Here is a 22,323-nt window from a genome sequence, read left to right on the forward strand (position 1 = left end):
GATAAATCCCATCCTGTTTGGGTCGGGATTATATCCTTGTGGGGATACATGCATTTGTGGATTTGGCCCTAGATAAGGCAATGGCATCTCGACATGTAGTATAGGTTGAGTAGTTCGCCAATTTGGAGGCATACCCCATGGGTACTCTCGAGTGGCATTCAAAACCTCTTGAGACACATTTATTTCTCTAACCACATTCTCAGGTATTATAGGCGGTGGCGTTGCCTCCCTTGTCAAGACAGTTACATTTTCCACATTAGGATTGGAATTTCTATTTTCTATATCTACTAGAACATCGTTATTTACCTCTCTAGATGTAGACATGGTTCTTCCACTCCTAAGTCTCATAAAACATACCTAAAACTAGTTCAATTATGTTTTAAGTCAAACATGTCCCACCGAGTGTGCCAATTTTTTTGTCGTGAAATTCGTTTATGGGTTCTTTTAATTTGAACTAGCACGAAATTGTTTCAATTTAGGTTTTCCCGATTAAACCTTCTTAATAGGGACAGACGAGATAGAGTGACTAATAAGTACTTGTTTCCAGATCTTCATCAATGATTATCAAGTAATAGTTTTCATCATGTAGATACTCAAATAAACAAAATGGACAATACATATATTGGCAATACAAATCATCGTCCACTTCGCATAATTATCAAGTTACAACATCATGAGTTTAAGAATGCACTACTACAAAAACACTGTTTAACATCGCTATATTTACATCGGTTTTAGTATAACCGATGTAAATCATAAACGCGGTGGCAAACTTGTAAATAAATAGAAAAAGCAAACATATTTACATCGGTTAGGAGGAGAAACGATGTAAATATGAGCAATTCTACATCGGTTTTATGATTGACCGATGTAGAAATGGAATTAGGAAGTTATTCTACATCAATTTTGCTTATGACCGATGTAGAGGTGAGACCCTCATATGTGCCCCGCGAACACGCTAGGTTAAAGCATACCCTTTCACTTAGAACGTCCCCAGCCGCCGCAAGCAATGACGGAGAGCGAACCCCATTTAGAGAGTTCTGAGCCCTACCCTTTCACTCAGCAACGTCCCTAGCCGCCGCGAGCAACGATAGAGAGCGAACCCCATTTAGAGAGTTTTGAGCCCTGTTCTTGTTGATGATTGAATGTTTTTAACAAGTGACAAGAAGGAAAAAAGTTGAAGAACGTGGGAGTGTTGTGTGTTTGTCCTTTTGACTCACTCACGGAGTCGTTGTGGCCTGAGTGGTGACGCTGATCTGATTCCTAACTATTTTTAACAAAATTCAACATCAATTTGGGAGGTTTGAGGGCGCTGTACGAGGCGAACGAAGGTTTGCCGAACGTGCCAGATTCTCGCGAGGAGATTTTCAGAGACAAGAAGCTTTCGCTGAAGGAGAAGAACCAGTTGATGAGGTTCTTTAAGCTCATTCTAAAGCACTTGGACGATACTCAAGAGGAAAAAATTTTGAAGGAGGATTTGGAGATTCTGTTTGTTAGTTTCTTGGAGAAGATGAAGTTGCCGCCTAAGATAAAATCGTACTCACCATTTCTATTTCCTAGTGAGATTTGATTTAAGTTTCCTTTCTGCGCATTATTATTAATCTTAATCATAGGGGATTCACTTGGCATTTCATTGTTCCCGGTCTGATTCAGAACATTTTTACTCGTATTGCAATTTCTTAAGATCTTCATATGAGTGGATAAGGGTGTTATTTCACCCATTAATTACCAACATGTTGGAGGTGGAAGTTTCTGCACTTCAGATTGCACTTGGCAGTCAACACTAATTCTTTAGCATTTTACAATTTTTAACAAAAGCAGAAGAAAATATTGTTCTGCCTTTTGTTTCTTGCTTGGCAATGAAATTTTTAGTTTCTAGTTTGATATTTTAATTTTATTGCCTGCACTTTTATGTTTCATTGTCATTTTTAGAGTATTCTTTTGTACACTTTTGATATTTTCCCCCTAGTGTCTGAATTATATTAATTGTCTTTCCCCCTGAAGCTGTTGCTTTTTATGTTCTATGTAAGTGAAATATGATAATTGGATAAAATAGTTGAAATTTTGAAATCTTTGGTAGTGCTCAGTTTGTTTGATGTGTGTGCTTAAACAGTCTGACAGGGGATTAGTATACTTGTTTTGAATAAGTGAAGTTGATCATCATCTTTTGCAAGGGGGATAACTATTTCTTTCATATTTCATTGACACTGTTTGAATAAGGTGAATAAAGTGTGTCAACTAAAACCATATATAATGCAAGCATAACTTGTTTACCAGTTAAGTATACTGAGGTAATGCCTTTTTGTTTTCCACAGGATTCTTTTGTATGCTATAGCCATGGTAGATTATGATCAAGACAATAATGAGGTTTGTAAAGATTTACTTAAAACAAAAGATGGAATAGATCGTTTAGCTCAGTACAGCTCATCTGTTGGAAGGTATTTTTTTTATTCTAATTGTTTCATGTATTGCACTTGCCTTTTTTTTTAATTATTTAAGGAATCCTGTTTAATTTTTCTTTAAGAGATACTTTTAATCTTGTTTCACCCAGATTTCCCAATGCTTCTGGGGCTTTGCTATATCCTATTTGTGGTGAAGGAGAATTACCGCAAGCTTTTTGTCGTCGTGCTGTTGTCAAAGGTTGCATTTATGTAAGTTCAATGGATTTATGGTACTATTGGTGAGATTTTCTAGTTACTATAACGTCTTTAAAGTGTGCATATTTTTGTTTAAAAACTTGTTTAATCCTTTCTATCAAAATAAGAACATTGTCTTATAGGTTAAATCTATATATGAAATCTTAATGTCTATATCTCTTCCATTTTTACACTGTTACTTAAGTGCCATCATATTATATGTATGATGTTGTCATGTTTAGCATTTCATGGATGTTTCTTTTTGAATGCCAGGAGTGTAGTTTTTAAACTTGTTGGTAGTGATGGCTGAAACCTAATGCGAGAAGGTGAAGCAAAGAAGCAAGTCTTGCATTTTGATTCCTAACTGATTACTTTTATTTCTTTGTTCATGGTTTGCAGCTTTGATTCATCCATTGTTTTATTTATGCATACATCCTAACTTACAATCTTAAAATTTTGTAGAAACAATATGCTGCTTTGGTGTGGATTTCTAGTTTACTACCTTATCATGTGCTGTTGGATTGGGTTTTTATGTTTTTTATTTGATTTAATCAATGTTATTTTAGTTGCATCATTGTAGACCCCTAAAATTGTCCGGGTCGGAAATAAAGCTTGAAGACTCTCGAAGACTAAAGGAAAGTCAGCCGGAAGGACTCCTGGAAGACCCTGGAAGACCCTAGGATGATTATCTGTAGGTTTAGAGGTCTTAGAGTAGCAAAAAATAAGAAAGTGGAGGGAATGAAGCCCAATACGGCCTCCCAAGAGTTCAGTACGGCCGTATTGAACATTTTAAACTACAATACGGCCGCACTAAACTCAATACGGCCGTATTGAAGTTCAATACGACTGCATTGAATTCAATACGGCTGCACTGAACTTCAATACGGCCGTATTGAGGTTTTTGAACTTCAATACGGCCGTATTGAATTCAATACGGCCGTATTGTAGTTCAAAACTTCAATACGGACCGTATTGACCCCCAGAAACCGTATTGAGCCTCTTCCCTATAAATATGACGTCAATGGGACGTCATTTCACACTTTTGGACTGAGTTTTAACCCTCTTCTTGAGTATTCTAGGTTTTTTTTAGCAGTGCTCTGCCTAGAAATCACTCGGAGAGTTGATCCGACGAAGTTCTTGAGTCACGAGCCATTTGCTTGAGTCTCGAACCTAGTCGAAGGGAAATCCTCCGGATTTCCATAGTTAAAATTTTATAGGAGGGAGCGAGCGGTCTTGTAGAGGGAGGGAACGCCAAAACGCTTCCCAATTTCTGTCAAGATATATAAGAAAGCACGCTTCAAAGGTTTATCTCTTTAAAGTCCCTTCTTTTACCGCTTTCTGTGTGTACATATTTAAACTGTCATCATGTAGATAGTTAATTTATAATTGCTTAGAATAAATAGGGGTAATTTAGTAATTTCGCACTATTATTTTTAAATAATCTGTCATAGGGAACCCGAAAGGGGCGCTGTGGGGTGCTAACACCTTCCCCACGCGTAACCGACTCCCTTACCCGACTCTGGTTGTAATGGCCGAAGTCGATTTTTGAATCGATTGCCTTAAACTTCTTTTTCCAATGTTTTGAGTAAAACATTGGTGGCGACTCCATGAACCCTTCCTTTTTATAAAAACCGCTAATCCATAGAGGGTCCCGCTTGGGATTAACATGGATTGGTGAGCCTTTTAATAAAATTGCTCATTTGACAAGGTCTCAGTTTGAGAATAAGTCATTCTAGCAATCCATATTTTTAAACAAATAAAAGAGTCCAACCATCCTTCGCGAATGCCGAAAGCCCGTTTCGGGCCGGTGGCGACAGATGGCGACTCCACTGGGGAAGCCTCGAGAGTCAGTCCCATTTAGTGACAGATTATTTTTAACAAATAATAGTTAAAATTACTTTATTACCCCTTGTTTGTATGATAACATGCTTTATTTATTTGGCTTTAATAACTGTTGTTTGTTTAATTTTCCGCAATTGTTTGAAATACAAACTGCACACGAACCTTTGCACACAACAGTTCCCTCTATACCCGGGGGCATGAGTGGTAAGCCATAGGGAGTGGATGTTAGTACGGCCGGTTGTCGAATGGGTCTATAGGTGCCCGTAGACCGTTGTCGGAAAGCATCACTCAAGGTGATAACCATGAACTCGAGTCCGACAGTGCGTTGGAGCTTTCCATCGACTTACGACGAGAGGAATTAGGTCCCTATAATGGGGGCACCTTGGGGGCCTCAGACCGGTGAGAACAGTTAGAACCACCTTGAATATGCACCTTTCTGCAGGAAACCCCTACCTCGTGATTCGCTCGTGACTGTTCGTGGATGAGTGAATTGTTTGTGTAAATGCTTATGTGCAATTGTTTGTGCATTAATAAATAACCTCGTGTTAAGGTCTAAAGAATAAACCCCATGCATGAAAAAACCATGACATGAGAGAAAAGACCATGTGAGAAAATATAATAAAAGTGAGGAGCATGTGCATCATTACCAATAAGATATCATGCATCCTCATAAACCATACATTCTAGGATCACCAATACCTCTTGACATGAGTAAAAGAGACCCATAATTATCGAGATTCTCCGTTGGGGAGGGATCATAAGTCAAGTAGGGTGGTAACACTCCGTTTTAAAAAGGCAGCGCCTTAAAAATGGAGGGTTATCAAGCTCATGTCAAGAGCGTATTCATCCTATAAATAAACTAATTAAGCATTCATTTTAGAAAGTGGCTGGTCATCTCTCTGTCCTCACACGCGCGCAGAAAATCAAGAAGATGGAAGCGCTGGAGGACCAAAATAAGAAGCTTACAGCCGAGCTCTCACAGCTCAAAGAACAGATGGCGCAAATGATGGAGCTCATGCGTCACCACAATATGCATGGATCACACCACAGTGACCATGAGTCCCATCATGTTGGAGGAAAAGTGGAACAAGAGCTGAAAAGTGGGAAGCTAGCTAAACCTTCCCAATCATTTAAAGCTAAGAAGATCTTTGGGAAGAAGAAGGAGAGAGGAGTCAGTGCCATAACCATTTCCTCATCTTCCTCCACTTCGAAGTCAGGAAGATCGCAATTCACCCCTGTGAAGAAGTTTGATAAACTTCCGACCACCTACAGCGATCTCCTGCCGAAGCTAGTAGAAGCCAAACTTCTAGCTTACGTTCCACTAAAGAAGATTGATCCACCTCATCCCTATTGGTACAAACCGCAAGACAAATGTCTATACCATTCGGGGGCATCGGGGCATTCAACGGAGAACTGTAGAGCTCTCAAATATAAGGTCCAAAACCTTATCGATGCTGGGTGGATCACTTTTGATTCGACAGCGCCCGACGTGAGCAAGAATCCTCGGCCAAAGCAGGATTAGAGAGAAGAACAAGCCACGATAGGGCCCCTCCATATTCTTCTTTTAGGGACTCATGATCAGTACCCAAGATCATGAGAACCTTTTCATGTAAATAAGGGTTTTTGTACAGTTTTAATACATATCAATAAAGAGGCATTTTTCGCACATTACTCTTTTTTTTGTTCTTTTCTCTCTTTCCTCATTAACATTAATAATTCTAAACCTAAACAGAACCAATAAAATAATTATGTCTGTAATTGTTCGCTCTGACCGGGATCCGAAGGTGAATGGGTTGAGTTGGACAGTGATGAGGAGACCATCTCTCCGGATCTGCAAAGACTGCTAGAACGAGAAGCTCGCCTACTCCAACTCGTCAAGAGAAATTGGAGACTGTGAATTTGGGGCATGGCCGAGAGATATAAGAGGTCAACATTGGGACCCATATCAGTGATGAAATAAGGACACATGTTTCCGCTATGATTATAATAAAATCATTCTTCATTGCTTCTTTTCTTGCTTATAATAAAATTCTAAACCACATTATTTTTAACCCTGTTTGAATAAACATGAATGAGGTTAAAATCATCTTAATAATAATAAACCCGCATCATTTTTTATGTGGAAGTGTGTGTGACAACTTGGAGCACCTTCCCTTGGCCTTGACAAGTGCCATCATGGGTAAAAAGAAATCTTTCAAAATAAAAGAAGCTCGGCAGGAAACTCAAAAAGGGGACTGCGCAAAAATAAGAGCAAAAGACCCGCTAGGAATCCCACGAAAGGGTAACCTAGGCAAAAGTTAGGGTTACAAAAATAAACAAAAACAAAGGTCCGCTAAAACGCCACAAAAGGGTGTTTTAGGCAAAAATAAGGACAATCAAAAAACAAAAATAAATCCATGATGGTACCATGAACCGAATTCAAAAAGAAAGGTTCAAGGGAAGCTATCCAAGTTGTCGAATCACAACACGACTTTTTAACTTCATAAGTGTTTAATCAAACAAGCCTAAACACATAAGCCTACCTTGGCCATCCATTCTTACAAAAACCATTTTTGAAAAATAAATCCCCTCTAAAACACAAACTTCAGAACAAAAATATCTTTCTTTTCTTTTCTCACTTGTCCCAAAAGATTTTAGGATAATCTAGTGGAAGCACGGAGAAATAAATCATCACTGATAATGGATCTAATCTGAACAACAAAATGGTGGAAGAACTGTGCCAAGAATTCAAGATCCAACACCATAACTCTTCCCCATATCGGCCAAAGATGAATGGGGCAGTCGAGGCAACCAATAAGAGCATCAAGAAAATGGTGCAAAAGATGGTTGTCTCATTTAAGGACTGGCACGAGATGTTACCCTTCGCTTTCCATGGTTATAGGACTTCTGTACGCACATCTACAAGAGCTACTCCATTCTCCCTCGTCTATGGGATGGAGGCAGTGCTACCCGTCGAAGTCGAAATACCTTCCCTAAGGGTAATCATGGAAGCAAAACTTTCCGAAGCAGAATGGGTTCAAAGCCGGTATGACCAGTTGAACCTCATTGAAGAAAAACGGCTGAACGCCATATGCCATGGTCAAGCCTATCAGAGGAAGATCAAAAAAGGCTTTTGACAAAAAAGTCCACCCTCGAGTCTACCATGAGGGAGAGTTGGTAATGAAGAAATTGCTACCAACTCAAAAGGACAAAATCGGAAAGTATGCCCCAAATCACGGAGGACCATACGTGGAAAAACGAGCCTTCTCAGGAGGAGCATTGATCCTCACAGACATGGATGGAAAAGAACTTCGATACCCAGTCAACGCTGACGAGGTAAAGAAGTACTATGCTTGAAGACGTTGCTTGCATAAGCCCGCTAGGATGAAAACTCGAAAAAGGGCATCCTAGGCAAAAGTTAGGGCAAAACAAAAAGCCCGCCAGTACAAGGGTACTAGGCAAAACAAAGGCAAAATTATCCCCGCTAGGATACGTCCTAGGCAAAAGTTAGGGGCAAAAGAATAAGATGTAAAAGCAAAGCAAGCAACGGTCACTTGAATCGAAAACCGAAAGGCGGTTCAAGTGATTATCTTCTAGAAGCAAGCGTCTTGCAGCATCTACGCTCCGGCATCTCACCCGAAGCAATCAGGGGAATGTAAAGAGCAACAATTACAGATATAATTGTTAAGCCCAATGTATATAGCCTACCCTGGCCAGCCATTCTTCAGAAATTCCTTCTGTATATCTTTCTGTAAAAACACTTGTGAATATCAATAAAATATCTATTCATTTTCTCTTCTCTCTTGACCATGTGATTATGCCTCTAAAATTGGTATTTCTAAAAAAATTGTATGAAATTCCTTAATAATCGGTCAATAAAGAAAATTGGAGGGGTTCCTATAAAATCCATAATCTCCTGCATAAAAGGCTCACAAAAATATTCCCTCACGTCGATGACAGAAATTCCTCCAAGAAAAGGAGGATAGGGAGAGCCATTCATTTTTCTAAAAACATTAAATAATAAAACTTGCATTTGTGCATCACACACATTAGTTGCACATTCAAAGACCTTATCATGAGGCAATTGCATAAAATAGAAAAATAGAAAAATTGCTTGTGTATGACAGCAGCAAACAAAATGCAGAAATTCAGAAAATCAATAAAACGTACAGAATAATTGAGCCTGGAGAGGCTTGCCGAAATAATACTCTCTCAGAAATAACTGAGCCTGGAGAGGCTCGCCGAAATAATACTCTCACAGAATAATTGAGCCTGGAGAGGCTCGCCGAAATAATACTCTCTCAGAATAACTGAGCCTGAAGAGGCTTGCCAAAATAATACTCCTCAGAGACATTTCTGTACAGAAAAAGCCAAAACCAACAAAAGAGGCAAAAATACAGAAAAAGCCAAAATCAACAAAAAATACAGAAAAAGTCGAAATCAACAAAAAAGGCAAAAACACAGAAAAAGCCAAAATCAACAAAAAAAGCAAAAACACAGAAAAAGCCAAAATCAACAAAAAAGGCAAAAAAATACAGAAAAAGCCAAAAACGACAAAAAAGGCAAAAGATTTAGAAAATCAATCGCCTCCCACAGAATAATTAAGCCTGGAGAGGCTTGCCGAAATAATACTCTCCAAAAGACGTCTCAGCTCGCATTCTCGGGCAGAACAAAAAAACAATACTCATGCAGAATAACTGAGCCTGGAGAGGCTTGCCGAAACAATACTCCCACAGAATAACTGAGCCTGGAGAGGCTCGCCGAAATAATACTCTCTCAGAATAATTGAGCCTGGAGAGGCTCGCCGAAATAATACTCCCCAGAGATATCTCAGCTTCCACTCATGGGCCAAATTCCCCAGTGAAAGCTATCAAAGCGAGATCAGCAAAATTCCCCAACGGAAGCATGATCCAAACAAAATATCCAAGTCAAAGGACTTAGACTTCCTCAGTGGAAGATAGCTTTCCAACTCAAACGAAGAGTGAAGCTAAGCCTGAAGAGGCTTTCTAAATAATACTCTGGGATACATAAGATCCCCAAATCCCTAGTCGCCTACTCAAGAGGCATTCCTACAAAAAGAAAAAAAATCAAAAGATCAATAACAATTCCCCAAGCGGAATTTGGCTTTTTCAGCCAATCATTGAACATCAAGATGATATGCCTGACAGAAGAGGCTAATCAAAATCAATGACAAAATCCCCCAGCGGATAACAGCCTACACAGAGGCGACAAAACCAGAAAAACAAAAAGAGTCACCCGAATAAGGATAACCGGGATACTCCACCATCGTCGAAAGGACGTCAGCCAATCATAAGGCACCTCTCATCTCAGAAAGAGCATCTTCGTGTCTACACCCCAGGGAAACAGAAATTCCTCAATGGGCACCAACTATGCAAAGGAAAGTTGGGACACAAGAACCTATGAGTAACTGCACATCCCCTAGACGGATCCCTGCGTTATCCAGCCCTCAGTGGCACAAAAATCAAAAACAATCGTCAAAGCAGCATCGTGGACTGTGGAGACAAAATCAAAATCAACATCCAGAACCCTCAGTGGATAATAGCCTACACAGAGGCTACAAAAATCAGAAAAATCAAAGAGAGACACCCGAATAAGGATAACCGGGATACTCCACTTACGTCAAAAGGACGTCAGCCAAACATAAGGCATCGCTCAAATCAAGAAGAGCATCTGTGTCTACACCCCAAGGAGTCAGAAATTCCCCATGGGTACCAACTATGCAAATGCAAGTTGGGGCACAAGAACCTATGAATGAATGCACATCCCCTAGACGGATCCCTGCGTTATCCAGCCCTCAGTGGCACAAAATCAGAAAAACGTCGAAGCAGCATAGTGGACTGTGGAGAAAAAAAATCATCTCAGATCCCTGGAGAGGGTAAACTCGCATTGCCGAAGTGATCAGAAGACACGGACGCAGACCCTGGAGAGGGCAAACTCAGTTGCCTAGGTCATCAGAGACCAAACAAAGTCTGGAGAGACGGTACTCAAACAAGGTCTGGAGAGACGGTACTCAAACAAGGTCTGGAGAGACGGTACTCAAACAAGGTCTGGAGAGACGGTACTCAAACAAGGTCTGGAGAGACGGTACTCAAACAAGGTCTGGAGAGACGGTACTCAAACAAGGTCTGGAGAGACGGTACTCAAACAAGGTCTGGAGAGACGGTACTCAAACAAGGTCTGGAGAGACGGTACTCAAACAAAGTCTGGAGAGACGGTACTCAAATAAAGTCTGGAGAGACGGTACTCAAACAAGGTCTGGAGAGACGGTACTCAAACAAGGTCTGGAGAGACGGTACTCAAACAAGGTCTGGAGAGACGGTACTCAAACAAGGTCTGGAGAGACGGTACTCAAACAAGGTCTGGAGAGACGGTACTCAAACAAGGTCTGGAGAGACGGTACTCAAACAAGGTCTGGAGAGACGGTACTCAAACAAGGTCTGGAGAGACGGTACTCAAACAAGGTCTGGAGAGACGGTACTCAAACAAGGTCTGGAGAGACGGTACTCAAACAAGGTCTGGAGAGACGGTACTCAAACAAAGTCTGGAGAGACGGTACTCAAACAAGGTCTGGAGAGACGGTACTCAAACAAGGTCTGGAGAGACGGTACTCAAACAAGGTCTGGAGAGACGATACTCAAACAAGGTCTGGAGAGACGGTACTCAAACAAGGTCTGGAGAGACGGTACTCAAACAAGGTCTGGAGAGACGGTACTCAAACAAGGTCTGGAGAGACGGTACTCAAACAAGGTCTGGAGAGACGGTACTCAAACAAGGTCTGGAGAGACGGTACTCAAACAAAGTCTGGAGAGACGGTACTCAAACAAAGTCTGGAGAGACGGTACTCAAACAAGGTCTGGAGAGACGGTACTCAAACAAGGTCTGGAGAGACGGTACTCAGACAAGGTCTGGAGAGACGGTACTCAAACAAGGTCTGGAGAGACGGTACTCAAACAAGGTCTGGAGAGACGGTACTCAAACAAGGTCTGGAGAGACGGTACTCAAACAAGGTCTGGAGAGACGGTACTCAAACAAGGTCTGGAGAGACGGTACTCAAACAAGGTCTGGAGAGACGGTACTCAAACAAGGTCTGGAGAGACGGTACTCAAACAAGGTCTGGAGAGACGGTACTCAAACAAAGTCTGGAGAGACGGTACTCAAACAAAGTCTGGAGAGACGGTACTCAAACAAGGTCTGGAGAGACGGTACTCAAACAAGGTCTGGAGAGACGGTACTCAAACAAGGTCTGGAGAGACGGTACTCAAACAAGGTCTGGAGAGACGGTACTCAAACAAGGTCTGGAGAGACGGTACTCAAACAAGGTCTGGAGAGACGGTACTCAAACAAGGTCTGGAGAGACGGTACTCAAACAAGGTCTGGAGAGACGGTACTCAAACAAGGTCTGGAGAGACGGTACTCAAACAAGGTCTGGAGAGACGGTACTCAAACAAAGTCTGGAGAGACGGTACTCAAACAAAGTCTGGAGAGACGGTACTCAAACAAGGTCTGGAGAGACGGTACTTAAACAAGGTCTGGAGAGACGGTACTCAAACAAAGTCTGGAGAGACGGTACTCAAAGAAAGTCTGGAGAGACGGTACTCAATCAAAGTCTGGAGAGACGGTACTCAAAGTCTGGAGAGACAGTACTCAAGGTCTGGAGAGACAGTACTCAACCATCAGCGTCGTCAGAGGCACGTTGGTGTTCAACTTCCGGCTCGGGCGTCGAGTGAAGTTGACCCTAGAGAGGGTAAACTTAGCTACCGAGGTTGTCAGAAGCGCCGAGGTATGCAACAACCTGGAGAGGCTACTCAACAATTTTCCACCGGAAGACGCTACAAGTCAGAAGGTTGGCACATCACCCGGACAATTGGGTCAACTCCTTTACTTGTCAGCCGGTACACCAAAAGGCCGTCCGACTAAGTAAAGGGGGGGCAGCTGTAGACCCCTAAAATTGTCCGGGTCGGAAATAAAGCTTGAAGACTCTCGAAGACTAAAGGAAAGTCAGCCGGAAGGACTCCTGGAAGACCCTGGAAGACCCAAGGATGATTATCTGTAGGTTTAGAGGTCTTAGAGTAGCAAAAAATAAGAAAGTGGAGGGAATGAAGCCCAATACGGCCTCCCAAGAGTTCAGTACGGCCGTATTGAACATTTTAAACTACAATACGGCCGCACTAAACTCAATACGGCCGTATTGAAGTTCAATACGGCTGCATTGAACTCAATACGGCTGCACTGAACTTCAATACGGCCGTATTGAGGTTTTTGAACTTCAATACGGCCGTATTGAATTCAATACGGCCGTATTGTAGTTCAAAACTTCAATACGGACCGTATTGACCCCCAGAAATCGTATTGAGCCTCTTCCCTATAAATATGACGTCAATGGGACGTCATTTCACACTTTTGGACTGAGTTTTAACCCTCTTCTTGAGTATTCTAGGTTTTTTTGAGCAGTGCTCTGCCTAGAAATCACTCGGAGAGTTGATCCGACGAAGTTCTTGAGTCACGAGCCATTTGCTTGAGTCTCGAACCTAGTCGAAGGGAAATCCTCCGGATTTCCATAGTTAAAATTTTATAGGAGGGAGCGAGCGGTCTTGTAGAGGGAGGGAACGCCAAAACGCTTCCCAATTTCTGTCAAGATATATAAGAAAGCACGCTTCAAAGGTTTATCTCTTTAAAGTCCCTTCTTTTACCGCTTTCTGTGTGTACATATTTAAACTGTCATCATGTAGATAGTTAATTTATAATTGCTTAGAATAAATAGGGGTAATTTAGTAATTTCGCACTATTATTTTTAAATAATCTGTCATAGGGAACCCGAAAGGGGCGCTGTGGGGTGCTAACACCTTCCCCACGCGTAACCGACTCCCTTACCCGACTCTGGTTGTAATGGCCGAAGTCGATTTTTGAATCGATTGCCTTAAACTTCTTTTTCCAATGTTTTGAGTAAAACATTGGTGGCGACTCCATGAACCCTTCCTTTTTATAAAAACCGCTAATCCATGGAGGGTCCCGCTTGGGATTAACATGGATTGGTGAGCCTTTTAATAAAATTGCTCGTTTGACAAGGTCTCAGTTTGAGAATAAGTCATTCTAGCAATCCATATTTTTAAACAAATAAAAGAGTCCAACCATCCTTCGCGAATGCCGAAAGCCCGTTTCGGGCCGGTGGCGACAATCATGTTTAGTTTGATTGATCTTCTAGCAATTAAAGTTTTTGTATGTTACTGTTTGGTGCTAGAAAATCATGTGTCTAATTAGAACGTGTTAAATTGTTTTTGTGTAATTTGTAAACAAATTTCTAAAGCTATATATATGTTCATTACAGGTAATAAGAAATAATCCAAAAATAAGCATGATTTTTTTTTAAATGCAATCTACATTGGTTCTCAAGAAAACCGATGTTGATTTATGCTTAAATCTACATCGGTTGTCTAGAGAACTGATGTAGATTTATGCTTAAATCTACATCGGTTTTTCAGAACCGATGTAAAAATGTATACATTTTCTACGTCGCTCTATTCTACATCGATTTTAGAATCGATGTAGATGACTTTAGAGAACCGATGTAGAATATGCATCTTGTAGTAGTGATAACAAACTATGAACTGCGAACTACACTATGGAATTAAACGAAACTAAACTAATCCTAGAAAAGAAAGAAAATATGGCCAAGAAGTTGTCATACCCAGCAGTTCCATGCACGGAAGTCATGTGAGCAGGCAGTGAGTGCTTATGAGAATGCAAGTATGATTTTCCGACCACATGCATGAGGTTGCTTCTTCTATTTATTGAGATAATCGGGGCAGTTAATCTTGCGATGGTTCATCGTGGGCGTATAATCACTGTCCACTATGTGAACCACGTGGTTTGAGCGTAACTCCTCGTAACTGCTCCTCTATGTGTTTTTATCTCCTCGACTCGATCTTTAGTAACCAGCTTGGTGTAACTACTAAAACCTCCAGTAACTTTCTCTTGCATTTTTCGAGCACTCCTCGAATATGCATGCTAATAGCTTCTGATATTCTCTTTTGGTAGGTACCCCCTCCATCATTCTCTTCTTCGAGTGGTTTCTTAAAATATATTTTTCGAGTGCCCCCAACAGAGACAAATGGAGAATGGGTTTTTATTGGAGTATTAATACATAGGGGAGGTGCTTGAATGCATGGTTGGTTGTATTCTATTTATTATACTTCAGTCTTTTAAATAGATTGTAACTATTGATTCTAAGTGTGAAGGTTCTAAATATTGTCTTGAAGTTTGATCTGTATATGCTTGAATGTATGGTTTGTGGGGTCAATTGTTGACTATAAAAACAAACATTTCAGAAAAGATTACTCATAAAGGATTTTGACTAGTTAAGAGTTCAACAAAAGGAGTTATATGAAATCACCATATGAAGTATCGTAAAAGGAAACTGTTAAGGCATCAAATTTGAGAGGTGTTACACATACAAATGCACACATATACCAATAGGCACACACACATACATGCACGTGCACACTTTTATAAATCCAATACTAATTAACGTTGACCATAAAGCCAACACAACTTTATGTAATATTGACCATAAAGTCAATACTAATAACATCACCCCTCAACAAATTTGCATTGTACATGTGGTTGAGATACATAAAACCTAGTGTTTATATCATTTTGTTGTTGGTTATCTTTGTTTAACTTTGGTTCTAGGCCGGCACTAAAACAATTTTATTCACTAGTGCAAAAATAGCTTTTAAGATCGGGGTTTTAAAATCGGTTAAAGGAGAACCGATTTTAAAAGAGGGACGGTGGCATTTTTGTAATTAAAATCACCACTTTTAAAACTGGTTCATTTTTAACCGATTTTAAAGGGTATTTTAAAATCGGTTATTATCTAACCGATTTTAAAAGGTCCATTTTGTTACTACTTTTTAGATCGGTTGTTTTAGAACTGATTTTATATATGATATACAAAATCGGTTTTAGAATAACTGATTTAAAAAAGTATGCAATGTTTCTATTTTTAAAATCGGTCTTATGAGAACCGATTTTGTATGTATATACAAAATTGGTTCTTTTACTAACGATCTTAAAGGTTCACCACTTTTTCAACTTCTCTCTCGTGCTTCAGTTTTCACGTCTCAGCTTTGTTGTGCTTTCAGGCTCACCATTAACGTTTTCACGTCTCAGCTTTGTCGTGCTTCAGTCTTCACGTCTCTCGTCTTCGCCAAGAGGTATGTGTTTCAATCTTCACTTTTGTGTTCTCCGTTAGGGTTTTTTCGCGGACGTATCTCGTGACGCCATTGTCGCTCAAGTCGTAACCATTGAATCTCCCCTTGGAAGTGGTTGCAGAACAGCGAGGGGATTGGGCTTTGGAGAGGGTTTGCTTTGAAGTGATGTTAATCTTGGATAGTGGAGAAGAGTGGCCAACCGGAAAAGTGAGATTGAGTTGAAATTTTGTGATATAATTGGTTCATATCTTTTCAGTTTCCAGCTAAAAGCAGTGGTTTGGCACAGAGATCATTGTCTCCTTGTTGTGAGGTTAGAATAGTCAAATCTCATAATATCCTTTCTCGTTTGCCACAGTGATTATTATCTCCTCTTGTATTCAATTAGTTTTTTCTTATATGAATTGACTAAATTTGTTTTTCTTGTATTCAATACAGTAAGAGCTATTCTCTTCTAATTTTTGTGATGAATATGTTGATACAATGATGCATACCTGTTTTTACTTTATGTATTGCTTTAAAAAATATTGTTCTGCATAAATAATTATAATGTTGTCTGCAATTCTAATCCCTCTTGAATCTGCTGAAATTGTGAGAATGTTTAGTGGTTAATGTAGAGGGTTAACATACAGTATATAAATGCCTGTTTCAGAATGTATCTTGTATGAAATAGAATTTGTTTGTCCTACAGTAGGACTAGTGAGATGAAGGTATTATGCTACTAACTTGAATCGCTCAACCAAAAAATTATTCTATTTTGATCCAATGATGGTATTCAACAGAGAAATTAAAGTAGCTTTTGATTTTTGTGCTGCACTGAATTTGTGGTTCTTATTTTGTTTGGAGGTGTAGTTGTCCAGTCTCGTATTGTTCTTATTTTGTTTGGAGTTCTTATTTTGGTTGAAACTAAGTGTTCCATTTTTTATTCAGCACAATATTCAGCAACTGGTTATTAGTTAAACAAGTCATACAACTGGTTGTAGTACCTTATAAACGAGTCAAATTAAGAAGATGAATTTTACCTTGAAGGATCCAAGCATTGGCAGAAAATTGGTCCCCCAAATATCTTCATTGGATGTTATGAATAGTTGAAATGGTGAATAATTGTTTTCTCACCACCTAGACAGAGAGTCGTGCATACATGGTTCTTTTGTTCTATACTTTCACGCCATTGTTGTTGGTGCCAATTGCTTGTCAACCACATAGCTTCAACCAGATCATCACTTGTTTGTACGCATTATTTATTTATACCCTGCTTTGATTATGAGTTTTAAGGTATTACATTCCAAGAGTAATTATTAATTTTTGAATCCAGTTAACCATAGTTTGGCAAAATAAGTGTTACTGTTTTAAATAATATTTTTACTTTTATTTACTTATTATTATTGCAACTTACCCACATCAGTACCTACATCATTAAATTTTACTAGGTTGAAGAATAAGAATAAGAAAAAGAAAAATAACAAATAATTTATTTAATCATATTATTTATTATATTTATATTTTTTTTCTCTTTTATTCGTACGTCTAAAAGAAATGTGTGTATGTTAAACTTTTTCCTTCCAAAAAACACTTGCATGATGCATCATCTACTTTCTTTATTTGAGTTTTTCTTCCATAAACCCGGGACTCAAAGCTAAAGTCCAAAAAATACTACCATCCTTAATTAATTAATATACTAGTCAAAATCTGTGCAACATAATTGGAGTATGAAACCAAGTTGGATGTCATGAATGTTTAGCGTAGTCATCTAATGCAAAATATTTGTTGTGGGTAGACATTTTATTTTAAGTAACTGTGATTCTGTTTATTACTTTGATTGTTTACTCTTTTTGTGTATGTGGATGGAGTACTGGACTGTGAAGATTTGTTTTATATGATTCAGGTGGAACAAACTTATTCAGAAACCATTTGAGGGCGGTGATGAAAGAGGGCTGAAGTTAGTTCAATCAATTTTAAAGCCAATCATTTTGAGGAGAACCAAATATAGCACAGATCGAGAGGGAAAGTCAGTAAACTGGTTAAAAACCTTTGTTATTTTAACATACAATTTATTCTATTAATTTATAATTTCTTGCAGGCCCATCCTAGTTCTCCCTCGAGCTGATTTGAACAATTACAATTTCAATTCTAAATGTAAAGTTTGAATCACGCTGACCTAGGTGTTGTCTCTTTTCTAACCCCCACAGCACAGAAGTTTTGCTGCCAGAGCATTCTTGGAGTTGACATAGATTCTGGTGAGATTCTTACCTATTATGATTTCTACTGCTTAATTATTTTAATTTAAAATTGATCTTTGTTCTGTATGTGTTTCTATTTGAAGATGAGAGATTGCCAAACATAAGGCGAGTGAAAGATAATAGAATCTCTTTAAAAGTTGGTAACACTTTTATATAGTGGTTGTTAATCATATCCTGAACATTTATCAAGTCCAATAATTTAGAAATGTTGAATTTAGCATTTTAAAGTACTGCAGGTTGCGTTTAAGACTAAGGTATTCCACTCAAAAATCAATAATTTAGAAATGCTCGTTGATGTTTTTGATAATTTGATGTCTCTGAGAATCTAGCACCTAAAAATAACTAAAGATTCGATTACTGTTCATGTTTTAGAAGCATATCCAGAAAACTGTGAACCTCCTTAGAAACAGTAATGTTACTCCTACTTAACACTCACATTACTTTTTAGTTTCATCAATAATAAGAAAAATAGGAAGAGAAGAGAGAAACATAGAATAAGTTATGTGATTTGATGGGAGTAGATTGAAAAATGTGAGAATATTAGTTTAAAGATAATATTAAATAACCTTAATTGACAGGAGTTTATATTACTAAGTGTAATAATTTTGTGATGGGAGTAGATTGATCTGTCCTTTCTGTGTTTCTGTCTTCCTCTACCCTGTTCACGGACCTTGTGGTCCAATGTAATTGTCCTTATCAGTGTTACTGTCCAACAAAGATATCTCTCATAAACAGGGCTGTTTTGACTGGATCAATTCGTTAGTTTGACTAGCGAGTTGCATATCATGTTAATTTTATTTTTTTTAAAGACTATGACTGAATTCCACATGGGCGAGTCCTGAACTCATCACTAAGATGGGCAAGTCTTACATGACATGACACGCAGCATCCTAGTCTAAATAAAAAAATTACATGTTGACAACTCGCTATTAGGAACTGCTAGATCCCCAACAAAAACCTAAAACTATTGGGCACATAGCAGCAACTCACTAAAAGTGGCTGCAATAGTAGCGAGCTGCTGCCAGAGCGACCGTTGGAAGTTGGAACCTCTCCATGGATTGTTCCAGTTGCAGTAGCTAGTTCTGGCATCAAAAGAACTCAACTAAGCATAAACCCTTTTTCTGATCTTTCTTTAAGTAAGCAACACATTTTGTTTTATTCATTTAGTTTAATTCATAAGTTAATGCTAACTGTCACCTGTACATAAATTTTAATATCTATTCCACATATGTAATAATTATTAAATTACTAAAGTGGTCGTAAACTTCAAAATTGATTGAATTTGGCTGACATTACCCATTATTAAAATGAAATAACTAGTAACTACTAATTGTTAAAGAAACAATATTCATGACTCAGTTTCTAAGAATAAGAAAATCTTTAACAAGTATTGAGGAGAACTTATATCAGAATTATATATTTTTAAACAACAGAAAGAAAATGACATGAAAAATTCCAAGGTAAAACAAATAGGAAAAGAAAGTGTAGGCTTCAAATTCAATAAGTTTGGATTTCATGTAGATTCTCAAGTTACAATTTTAATTTTTTTCTTGGTCCATTTTGAGCCATCTGATCCACTGGTATCTTTATGTCTGATGCAACTGGGAAAAGAAACCAAATTCTTGAGACAACCAAGGTGAAAACTGACTATTAATTTTTTTAATTTTTTCATGCAAGTTTTCGGTTGCCAAATTATTATAGATGATTTTAACATATTTGATTAATTTTTTAAATTCTTTATCTTGAATTTTCAAATTATATGCTACTCATTTAATTGTTAATAATTTATTACTTATTTTTAAAATTGAAGACGCTTTATTGATTTAATGTTTCTATTATCTTCTTTGATAGGTTGGCTGTATAACAAGATTGGTTCCACAAAAAGGTGTTCATCTTATTAGACATGCGATATTTCTAACATTGGAGTTGGGAGAACAATTTGTTCTACTTGGTTCAAGTCCAGTGCCACATATTCAGGTCGTATTTTCTTTCCTTGTGGCAGAAATTTATTGGTATTCTATTGTTTTTTAGAAAGAAGACAGATCAAACAATATAGAATAAGAAGATAGTCATTAAAATGGCATCTCACGTGCAATATAGGTGGAATTCATTCTCAACCAAAAAAGAAAACAACTTTTACATTGGCATATGTTTCAGTGAAATAAAATAATCACAACCGATTCTAATCACTTTGTTGGGAAAGCATAATTAAAAGAATGTATGTTTGTTTACTATTCTAATAGCGTGTACCTAAAAGCTATTTTATATTTGCAAAGTAAGTTGTATTGATTAGTGTTCTGAATACTGGAACAACTGGATCGATTAGAAAACCAACGAATTTATTTAGTTTGGTCCAAATAAACCAGAAAACCAGCCTTGAAAAAAATCGATCAAAGGACTGAAAAACCAGTAAAAAAAAACCCGTTCATAGTGGATCAAAGGACTGAACTGAGTTCTCAGTACAAGAAATAGTAGCATCCCAAAAAAACCATAACCAGAAACACATCACATCCTATCTCACAACTCAAATTTAATACAACAAAACCCTTATAAAGAAAATTCATTCCCATCTCAAATAACCATACAAGCTTCGATTCAATTCCTCGTTACATATATCATTGTTTAACATAAAAAAAAATTAAATGTTAATTATTACGATATTCTATGATATGTATGAGGTGTAGAAAAAAATCAAAAGTTAACTGAAAATGTTAATTGTTATGACATTCTATATGTATGAGGTGCTTAATATCTTGATGGGTATTTGTTCAGGGAGCAACATCAATCAGGACCTTCTCATTCTGAAGAACCTAGAGTGCGGGAGGATCGTCACGCTGATCGTTAAAATTTACTAAAATAAAAACAAGAGAAATAGAATAAAAAATTATAAAAAAAAATATATGGCAGGTTTTTAGTTTATTTGGTTTGATAAAAAAATTGCAATGAAATAATGTAACAAGTCATTTAGTTTAAATAGAATGAAAAAAAAGATTATAAATAAACATACTTGATTTATTATTTGAAGCTTTGAAACGCATGCACTTTTTTTCTCTATAATTCTTGTCTATTATATATTTAGTTTATGCACAATGAACCTTAGTTTCTCGTTTGAGATTAAATACAAATGATTAAATTTATTTAATCATTTATATTTAATCTAGAATTGTCTTGTTGGACAGTTTGGGATGAGTAATTTTCTTTATATTTGTTTGACACGTACAAGTTAAGTCTCATCTTAAATTTGATTAAATTTTGGTTTATTGCATTTTGTGTTGTTCTTTGAGTGCATATTTGATTGTGGTGTATATAATTTGATGTCACCACTTTCATTTCATGTACTTAGAGACCAATACAAAATGCTGTCAAAATTTTGTCAAGTTTAAGAAAATGGATTGTACTAGTACATATTGATCAAGTATAAAATAAAATCTTGAATGGGATAGGGTCACACCTTGTATAAAATAGTGAGATTGACATCCATGGTCTATCTTTTTGATAGAGAACATAACTTATGGATCGAAGTTGGTTATTGGATCGAAGTTGGATACGAGCACCACGCATAAGTGAGCAATATGAGACTGGAGTTGAATATTTTATTGAATATGTAATACAGAATGCTATTGATGATATGAATGGAAAGTTTTTTTGTCCTTGTGTTAATTGTTGTAATGGGAGTCGTTTAGAACTTGATGTTATAAGGGAACATCTTCTATGTGATGGGTTTCTTAAGAATTATACACGTTGGATATGGCATGGTGAAAATATTGACATTCCAAATGTGTCAGCTGAAACTCAAACTCAAAATTTTACACAAGAGGTAGACATGGATGATCAGCTTGAGGAGATGATTCGTGATGTTGGTCCAGAATCATTCAAGAGAGCACATATGTATGAAACTTTATGCAGAGATTCAGAGAAGACGTTATATCCAAATTGCACAAAATTCACAAGATTGTTAGCGGTATTAAGATTGTTTAATTTGAAGGCGAGACATGGGTGGAGTGATAAAAGTTTCACAAAATTGTTAGAGTTGCTGAAATAAATGCTTCCAGAAGGTAACACATTGCCTAGTCGTAACTACGAGGCAAAAGAAGTGTTGTGTCCCATGGGTTTAGAGTATAAGAAGATACATGCATGCCCAAATGATTGTATTCTATATCATGGTGAGTTTGAAGGCTTGCATGAATGTCCAAGGTGTGGGTTGTCACGATATAAAAAGAAGCAAGGTGATTTTGATTATGATATTAGCAGTAAGGGTCCTCCGGCGAAGGTTTTATGGTATTTGCCAATTGTTCCAAGATTGAAGCGTTTGTTTGCTAATGCAGATGATGCAAAGTTGATGAGATGGCATGAAGATGAGAGGAAATGTGATGGACAACTTAGGCATCCAGCAGATTG

General features: G+C 37.9%; 1 protein-coding gene across 1 annotated transcript; it reads left to right on the plus strand.

Annotated features, from left to right (window-relative positions):
- Positions 1–1,267: 1,267 nt before the first annotated feature.
- On the plus strand, positions 1,268–20,922 carry LOC109793624 (rab escort protein 1; the record flags this gene model as incomplete). The annotated part of the gene is made up of 7 exons (XM_083064771.1): positions 1,268–1,536; positions 2,316–2,438; positions 2,552–2,651; positions 2,910–2,979; positions 17,571–17,922; positions 19,777–19,902; positions 20,698–20,922. Coding segments are annotated over 4 exons (507 nt in total), but the record flags the coding sequence as incomplete, so codon positions are not given.
- Positions 20,923–22,323: the final 1,401 nt, after the last annotated feature.

Source organism: Cajanus cajan, chromosome 10 (genome assembly GCF_000230855.2).
Source record: "Cajanus cajan strain Asha chromosome 10, NIPB_CcT2T_4, whole genome shotgun sequence".
Classification (NCBI taxonomy): Eukaryota; Viridiplantae; Streptophyta; class Magnoliopsida; order Fabales; family Fabaceae; genus Cajanus; species Cajanus cajan.